Here is an 8,685-nt window from a genome sequence, read left to right on the forward strand (position 1 = left end):
CATGGAGCAGTAAATAAAACAGGATAATATCTTTAACTTTTTAATAACTTTATTAGCAAAAAGCACATGCACTCATCTGCACACTCACTCATTTTTTCTCTTGTTTGACTTTGAAGAATGCTGCCATGGTCTTCATGCCAGTTTTATCAACCTTGGCAAGACTCTTCTGAGCTGCAGTCATCTTCTTCGGAGGCTGAGACAACATGGACCACATTTGATTGATTATAATAAGTAAAACTCATTACCATGAAATACTAATTTCACAACTGACAATACTTGAAGCATGCACATTTTTGATTAAGGCAGATAGAAACAGACAGCCAGAAGCATGAACAGTGCGTTTCTTTCATTAATCCCATCAGCACTGTGTCTTTGCTTCTAACTTACTTTTCGGGCAAAGTCGGCACTGTTGAACTTGGTGTAGTCTTCTCCAGCCTCTACTGGTTTATCTGACAGTTTTCGTTTCTGTTAAATCCAAAACAGCATTGATAATAATCATGAAGCCCACCAACTCATCTCTGACATGTAGGTTAACAGCTAAACTATCGGTTACCTCTCTATTAGGCTAATTTTTGTTTTTTGAGTTAAAGAGAAGGAAAAAATGAGAAAGCAAAGCATGAGACAATGAAAAGTGCCTATGACAAAGGCATAAATCAAGTAAAGCTAAGTCAGGCACCATTTACATTTAAGCATGATTGTTACATTCAGATACCCAAGGCAAGAGTTACCTTAGAAGGAGGCTCTGTCTCTTTGGGGCTGGATATCTCTGGTAATCTTTTAAGAGAGACAAAAAAAAATTATATCCATGTAAAGGTTGAAACACATAGCTGTAGACATGCCAGCCACGGCTGACTAAACTGACAGTAGTGACAATTTAAGGTATGACAATCTCTGGTACATTTGTGATTATTGTATGAAAGCTATCTTATGTTTAATATGTGTACTTACTGCAGATGCCTAAGGAGATCTTTACTCAAGTCTTCACTGATGTATTCTGATACGAGACCATGTGCATAACGCAAGTAGTCCTCTGAAATGAAAACTCATCTCATTAGCAAATACTCCATATACACATAATGTATTTATTGTATTTTCATCATCCATCATTACAGTCACTTTCAAGTAGGGGAGAACCAGGGCAAACGTAACATGGGACGAAAGTAAGAAAGCGATTTTCTCGAGCCATGATAACATTTGCATCCCAAAATATGACAGCATCTTTAGCAAACAAACCCTTGACAGATTTGACAAATATCACGTTATTTACTCATTTCATTTACGCATAGATCTAGAAAGGTGTTTTCAACCATGATAAGTAAATTCCAAAAGTGGTCATTTTTTCTTATAACGCGTTGTGTTTCTTGTTTCATGTGTTAAAGTACTGATCAATCTACAGGTTATTTAGTGCTCTAACCCAAAGATAAATTACAAAATATGTTTGCATCTACATATGAACGAGGTCATGGTCATGTATATTTAACAAAAACACGTGTAACACAAAAATCAATCTTGTTTTGTTGTGTTACTTTTGATCCACCTGTGTGTTACTTTCATCCCTGCAGGTGGTGTCGAAAGTAACAATTCACTACTCATGTTTAAAGTGAAATTATACAGAAGTCGTTTTACTTTTTTTATTCCACCTGGTATTGATAGACCACACTTGTGTACTTTCGCCCCTGCTTTCCCATACTCTTGTATTTGGACCCATCCTTGACGTGTTTACTCTCTTTTACCTTCTGTAGCATCTGCTTCTTGTTTGACTCTCACAAATGTGCTGGATTTTACTCCTCCACCTACAGATATATTGCTCTTTTTGAGCACGTTTACTGTCTTTTGAACCTGAGAAAAATATCAGAATATATTTCAAATACATGTAGACTCAAAATACTCATTTCAAACAAGTTAACAATTACTGGTTGTGCACAAAATTTAAATATAGTACTGTGCAAGACTATGGCAAAAAACAATTTCTTGAAATTATTATATTTTTGTTTTAGTGTCATTTAAAAAAATATCAATATACACTAAGGAGCAGTTTCCCAGATAGGGTTTAGATTAATCCAGGATGAAGCATCAGTTATATTAGGACATTAAAGTACTTTTACAAACATACCTTACAAAAACATTACTGGTATGCATATTGAGACAAAACAATGGCACTGATATATGTTAAGATATGTCAGGGCAAGATGATTTTAAATTAAGACAGCGTAAACATGCATTTTAGTCTGGGACAAGGATAGCTTCATCCAGGAAACCGCCCCTGAAGTTTATTTGCTTGACATCAAGGTAAAAAAGCATGTAGTATATGAACCTTTTTCTTAAGCCAATCTAATGTCTTCTCCTGGTTATATCTGTGAAACTTCATACTGCCAACCTCTGAAAAATAAGATTTATCTTCAAATTTTGGGTGGGAAATGTGCACACAACACTCTAGTTGTAAATTATTTTGTTTTCTATATGCCTTCAAACTCACAGACGCACCTTTTTCATCTGTCACATGATGAATGGAGTCCAATCCCTGTTTGCATTGCAGAAGCCGGGTGCATCCAGGGTAATCTTCATCCATCACCATCTGTTTTACTGGCTGGAACTTTCCCTATGATTAGAGAGCTCACATTACTCACAAAGGTCAAATGATAGAACATGCTTTTGTTTTATATATTTGAATTATTTGTTTACCTCAGTGGCAGTACTCTTAATATATGGCAACAGCAGAAATAAAGGATCAATGGGAGTCACATACAGCAGTCTACCATCTGCAAATACGAGAATAAGAATTGTTAAACTGCGATACAAGAAAAAAAACTGCAAATCACCTGACCATCAAAAATTCATGCAGCAAAACGTTGGAAAAGTAAACTTATTCATGTTTGTGAAATATGTAGTTTACTTGATGTATGTAAACTTACCTCTTTGGACTGTCTGTCCGATAAACCAAGAGCGAAATTCCTCAGTAAAGGCCTTAACCTCATAAACACTGCTATCACCATGGCCAAAAAGGTACAATGATGAACTTTCTGCTCTCAGACAGAATGAAAGCACAGATGCATTTTAGTTTGTGTGGAAATATTTACTGGTTTTGTAGTATAACAGAACTGTAAGTTAGACTGATGAAATTGGTACTGTAGCAGGTTGAGCTACCTGTAGCAGGATTTCGAAGTTTGATGAAGGATGGATCACCGTCTTCTTTACTGTCACTGTGCAACACTGAATCTGAAAGAGACAAAACATCATGACAATATCTAACTTGCATAACTGATAAATACAACAAACATCTGGCAATATAAAAGGAATTAAGCCATGATCCCTTAGGAAACCAAACTTTTATAAATGTGTGGTAACTTTAGCATAACAGGTTTCACAACAAAATTGTATTGGTCAAGTAACTATGGTTACTGTAGTGAGTAAATTAGTATTTGCTATGGTTTTAATACAAAAACCACAGTTGAGGGACCATTACAAGACCGTTAATTACGTCACTGTAACATGAGACAATAAATTATCAACGTCTATTCACGAGAGTAATCTGCACGTGCATACATCTTTTCTGCAAGCCCATATGTGTAGCATGCAGCACCGTAAACTTTAGACAGAGTACCTGGAGCAATGACAACCCAGCTATCGCTACTGGTGTGTGGTGAGCGTTTCTTCTTAGTAGTCATGTCAAGTAGTTCACACGTTAAACTATAACAACAACAGTACGAACTGAATAATCTAATAGCGCAAAAGTGGTAAGGTCCAACCTCCAGAAAAAATGGCGGTAAAAGTTTGTTTACAGTACACAGAGGGGTGAGAAACAACAAAGTGAATATGTATTCCGATATTTATTTTTTAAATAACGTTTTAAAATTAAACATCTCTTCTTAATAATTTAAATTGAATTAAAATTGAACCAGAATTTCTTCAGATAGATTTTGTTAATAGCACATCATTTGAAATAGCTCCTGAAGCCACCCCTCAAAATGGTACATTCTGCTTAAGTCCCATAAAGGCGCGGATTGGTCAGTTGTTCGATTTGGAGCATCTTCCTCAATGTCTTTATATTATTTCGCAGTAAGTTTTTATAATAACATATTTATATTAAAAGTCAACATATCATGTCACTTATCAATATACAGTCACTGTAATTTGTTAGTGTATCACCATTGTAAATCATATATCTATATAAATATGCATAAACCATAACTTGCACGATATATGCATATATCATAATAAATAGATCGTGCTTTTAATAGTTAAGAATTAATAGTTTCAGCAAAAAAATATTCTACAGTTAACTAAACTCATCAACAGTCAAAAATCATTGAGTCTTCTATCAATTCCCGCTAGAGGGAGCCAATGTCTTAAAAATGAATTGATTAATAGGCAACATTGATAGTACTCATCCGTGGCATTAAATGATTGCGCATTGACTGTTGGTTCATTACCTGTTCTTTAACATTACCTGGTAAAAAAAGATAGACTGCTCTTATTCTGTTAATATCAACATGACCAAATAAGTAGCCTAAATCCCTCTCAATTTTTCCTTTCATAGGCAGTCCACGACCTATGAAGTAGATGAGAGTAACCAATCTTATTTTGCATCTGAGCCATTCCTCCTCCCACACAAATGCAAAATTAGGCAAACGCACAAACGCTGCTTGCACAAACATGGTCCCACAACATTGATGGAAAGCTAAAGCGAATGAACATTTTAAATGAGTTTGGTTAAAGTTTGACACTTTTTACGGACACTAACAGTTTTCAAGCAGAAGCAGATGTTATCCAAACATGTAATCATTGCACATCGGTAAATAGGATCAAATTCCTGAGCATTGAGAATTGGCTAATATCACTCATCACTCAACAGATGTTAATGTGGGAATTAACTACATCAGAGAATTTAGAGGTAAGTACTACCTAGATTAAGAAACTTTGAATGAAATGGCCATTAATAATTGGGTTTAGGTGTTATGAAACTAGTTTTTCTTGTTTATTCACATTACAGGTCACCAAAGGTGTCGTTGATCTCTAATTATTGATGATACATTATTGCGCGACATTATGAATAACATTTTGTTCATACAAATAACATATTATTTGAGTTTTCGAATTAGGATTTAATACGAATGAGGGTTTAAGTTTTAATCTCATAAGAAACACAAATTTAATAGTTAGTTGAACTTATAGGTAACATTTCTAAATTTTTATGTAAAACATGAGACAACAAACTTTGGGGAACCATGAAACGAAAATAAACGTATATGTTGTAATTGTGTGTAAAATAGCCTACAGTCAAAATAATATTTTTATGTCATAACAAACTGACTGCAGGATTCATTGTGCAGGTTTGTCATTTTATCAAATGTAGCCTACTCTATTTAAACATTGTATTTGCATATAAAACAGGTTTAAAGTCAAATGAGCCAATTGTTTTATTTATTTATACAGGTAAACGTTTGTAAAAAAATGAATTTTGACATTTTTAAACGAATAAGATAATTGAGAGGTAAGTTAAAGTATACGAAAAAATTCGTTACTCATTCGTACATGCGACGTTTTTGGTGGAGAAATGTATAAGATAAGTGAGTGAATTCGTTAGGCTACTTTTTTATTTGTTTTGACGCAAACTTAAAATTGAGGATTGCGCTATTTTCTTATAAGAGAGATCCAATTTGAATGCGTCAAACTTTACCGAAATTGTTTCTTTTTACCAACTTTCAAATTGCTGTAAAATATCAGCAGAGGCGATAGTCATGACGGAATGGATTGAACTTTATCAAGACCTTTGATTTATAAAGAACCATCATCTTAACGAAACGCATATATTTGTTATCAGTGATAAAATGGCATAAATCCTACATCCTGTATGTATTACATTGCATTTAAATTACTAGAATTTTATTAGATTAAGTTATTTTGCTGGATACCTGTTTAATATTTTACTCTATCTAAAATTACCTACAGCCACGTAGATATACTAGTTGGGAAATGTTGAGAAATGCTGAAAACCTCACCTCAGCTGTGTCAACAGGCCGTATGTTTTCCCTGTTATAAATAGACCAACTTACAAATTAACTTTTTTTAACGCTACGTGCCATTCAAAATAAATGCCGTTATATCCAACTTTTTAACAACTGTTTCATATACGCACCCCTTTTGTTATTAGTTAACTATAGCGGCTGGATTAGCCTGTTTCCATAACTTTCGAAAGCAAATTTAGTTTGTGTTTAATAACAAAGCATGTAGCTCACAGCTGTTGCAAAATAAGAGGAAATAATATAATTATTCGTAAACAAAAATAGCACTATCTGCGTATGGATTTACTATTTACATTAATATAGATCTTTTCAACTTTTAAATTATTGTAATAAGTATAGCCTATTATTAAAACTTTCCACGCACTGTCAAACTTTCAGACGCTTCAGTCAAGTGCAGATTAGCATTCGATGACTTCTTAAATGCAGTTAAACACCAGACGTAACAAAAGATCCGCCAAAAGTACAAAACATTTGCATAGTGAGTTATTTCTATTTAACTTTTCAAACAAAGCAAAGATTTTCAAATAAGCTGATGTAGGTCTAATTTTATAAAAATATATGAAAATTAGGTTTACTTCTTTGCACAAGCATTCTTTGATTCATTAGTTATCCATTGCACTCAATGTATGAACTGTAGATAATACTTATCCTACTTTTTCCCAACTCAATACGAAGAAAAAATATGTTCGAGCTGGGTAGTTTCTCAAATGTCTCACATTAAAAAAGGACTTTGCCATGCGTGAGATTGAACTTGCGCTTGAGGTGATCATAATGAAGCACTTGGCGTCTCTGGAGAAGCTAAAGGTAAAGCATCGCTCATAAGCTATGCAGTGCGCGAGCGCTGCGACCGGTGTTATGTTGTGTCGTTAGAAATTGGGATTGTTTGCAGTTGAGACACAGGACTCGGTCCCCGCTCTGCAGCACGTGACCTAATCTGATCCTGTGTTTTTGTGAGGCTGGGTCGTAGAGTTTGAGTCTTGAGTGTCTAAGGTCGAGCGCTGGCGCTGTCTTTTTTTCTCCTTTTCGCGCAGCACTACTGCTCCGCCTCCTCAACGCGCAACTTTGACGCTGTGTATATAAATACTGGAACAAAAGAAGAACTTCCTCGATAGCCTGTGAAACTGCAGTGTAAATAAGCTGAAACTTTAATTCGAATGGGCATGAACGTGTTTAAGGAGGTAATAGTATATAGAACATCCCCCTATAGAGTCAAGTGATGTCTTCATAAATATCCTCAATTTTTCCCTGCGCTTGGGGTAAGTGCCATTCATATGAACTTTTAGGTACCGATCAGTCTCCGCACTATGAATGGGCCATTCAGACTTAAACATAACTATTTCACGAAATATTTGATTATAAGGTGTCGTGTTGGAGCTCGGTTGGCAGAGCATAAAAACTTTGAGATGAGTTAAGATCATGTTGTTGTTGAAACAATGATGACACGAGCTTAGGTGCAGGAGTGGCAACAGACGTCGAAGTAATTGTCGAAAAGTTTTAGACTGTCCTTGTTGTAGAGTGTATAGCGAACTAATAAATTCTAATGTTTCGTGAATAAAAAACTTTATTTTAGATTTAACAGCACTGTATTAAATCGCGATGCTTGTCAAAACATGAACAACTGTTTAGTTACCGGGTGTCTTCGAGATACGTTTCTGTGTGTCATGTAGTAATGTCTAACCTGTTTGAGGATCGCATTAAACTACTTGTTTAAAATGTAAGCTAATTAGCCTACCTATTAGTTTTGTCGTATAAAACTACATAATGTTCATAACATGCAAAGTGCGTTTTCATGAATGCTCCTTTGTCGTGTTGATCTTCTCAGCCAGTGAACAAAGAAACGCGTAGCATAGGCTCGGGACCCGAGAGCCCGTGGAAAGTAAGCGCCCTGTTTACAATAATAACACTGGCCTTCTGACGTCATGACTGACTGGGAGATGCACCAATAGCAAAGTGCCGTTGCTTCGGCAACACGCTATATTTGGAAGGCTTACATCATCGGAGGTCTGCCTTTTGAGGCGGGATTTCCGCGACGTTTGACGCGCTAGTCTGGGCTTGCCTGCAGTGCGCTTTGTTATTACTTTACCTTACGGATCTAAACACAAGGCGTGCTTATTAAACATTCAAAAGCATTGAGACGAGTAACTGAATACTTTACATTTAATAAATGTGTGTATTAATCAAGTAGGCTACATGTCAAGTTAGTCAAAGACAGTGGTAGGGTATAGGAAAAGGTGCATAGAATTCTAATAAATGGCATATAGCCATGGTGGTGACGGAATGCAAAGAAAAGATAAACTGAGTATTGATTTTAAAAGGCAAACTTGGTGATAACTTTGTTCTGGGTTCTGATTGGCTACTGTTAAAATGTTTACACAGTTTCATATTGTGATGGTGCGAGGAAAAGATAAGAGTGTTAACAAGGTCACAGACACAGAACAACTGTAGTGCCACTATGCTTCATTTTAGATGTTTTTGCAATTTAGTGTTGTTGGACTGGAATTAACAAGAATGTCCAGGTGTATGAACAAAACAATGTTTTGACAAATTAAAATAAACTCATTTGTAAAATGGTATGTAAAATGGGATGAGGTTAACCAATGGTTGGCACAGAAAATAGATCTAATAAAGGCACTTTATAAATGTATCAGTAAAGGCCTGTAAG

General features: G+C 35.4%; 1 protein-coding gene across 3 annotated transcripts; it reads right to left on the reverse strand.

Moving 5' to 3' along the window:
• Positions 1 to 31: 31 nt before the first annotated feature.
• Positions 32 to 7,829, reverse strand: rnaseh2b (ribonuclease H2, subunit B). 3 transcript variants are annotated; one of them, XM_065251730.1, is made up of 12 exons: positions 7,756 to 7,829; positions 3,602 to 3,687; positions 3,145 to 3,216; positions 2,913 to 3,020; positions 2,683 to 2,759; positions 2,485 to 2,599; positions 2,315 to 2,379; positions 1,734 to 1,839; positions 949 to 1,030; positions 729 to 774; positions 388 to 465; positions 32 to 193 (listed from the first exon to the last, which is right to left on the reverse strand). In XM_065251730.1, the coding sequence occupies exons 1-12, from the start codon at positions 7,812 to 7,814 to the stop codon at positions 89 to 91; spliced, it is 999 nt and encodes a 332-aa protein (XP_065107802.1). In that variant the 5' UTR covers positions 7,815 to 7,829; the 3' UTR covers positions 32 to 88. The 3 variants fall into 3 exon arrangements, with proteins under 3 accessions (XP_065107802.1, XP_065107803.1, XP_065107804.1); XM_065251731.2 differs by lacking the exon at positions 7,756 to 7,829 and adding an exon at positions 6,740 to 6,960; XM_065251732.2 differs by lacking the exon at positions 7,756 to 7,829 and adding an exon at positions 6,677 to 6,695.
• Positions 7,830 to 8,685: the final 856 nt, after the last annotated feature.

This window comes from Paramisgurnus dabryanus, chromosome 15 (genome assembly GCF_030506205.2).
Source record: "Paramisgurnus dabryanus chromosome 15, PD_genome_1.1, whole genome shotgun sequence".
Lineage (NCBI taxonomy): Eukaryota > Metazoa > Chordata > Actinopteri > Cypriniformes > Cobitidae > Paramisgurnus > Paramisgurnus dabryanus.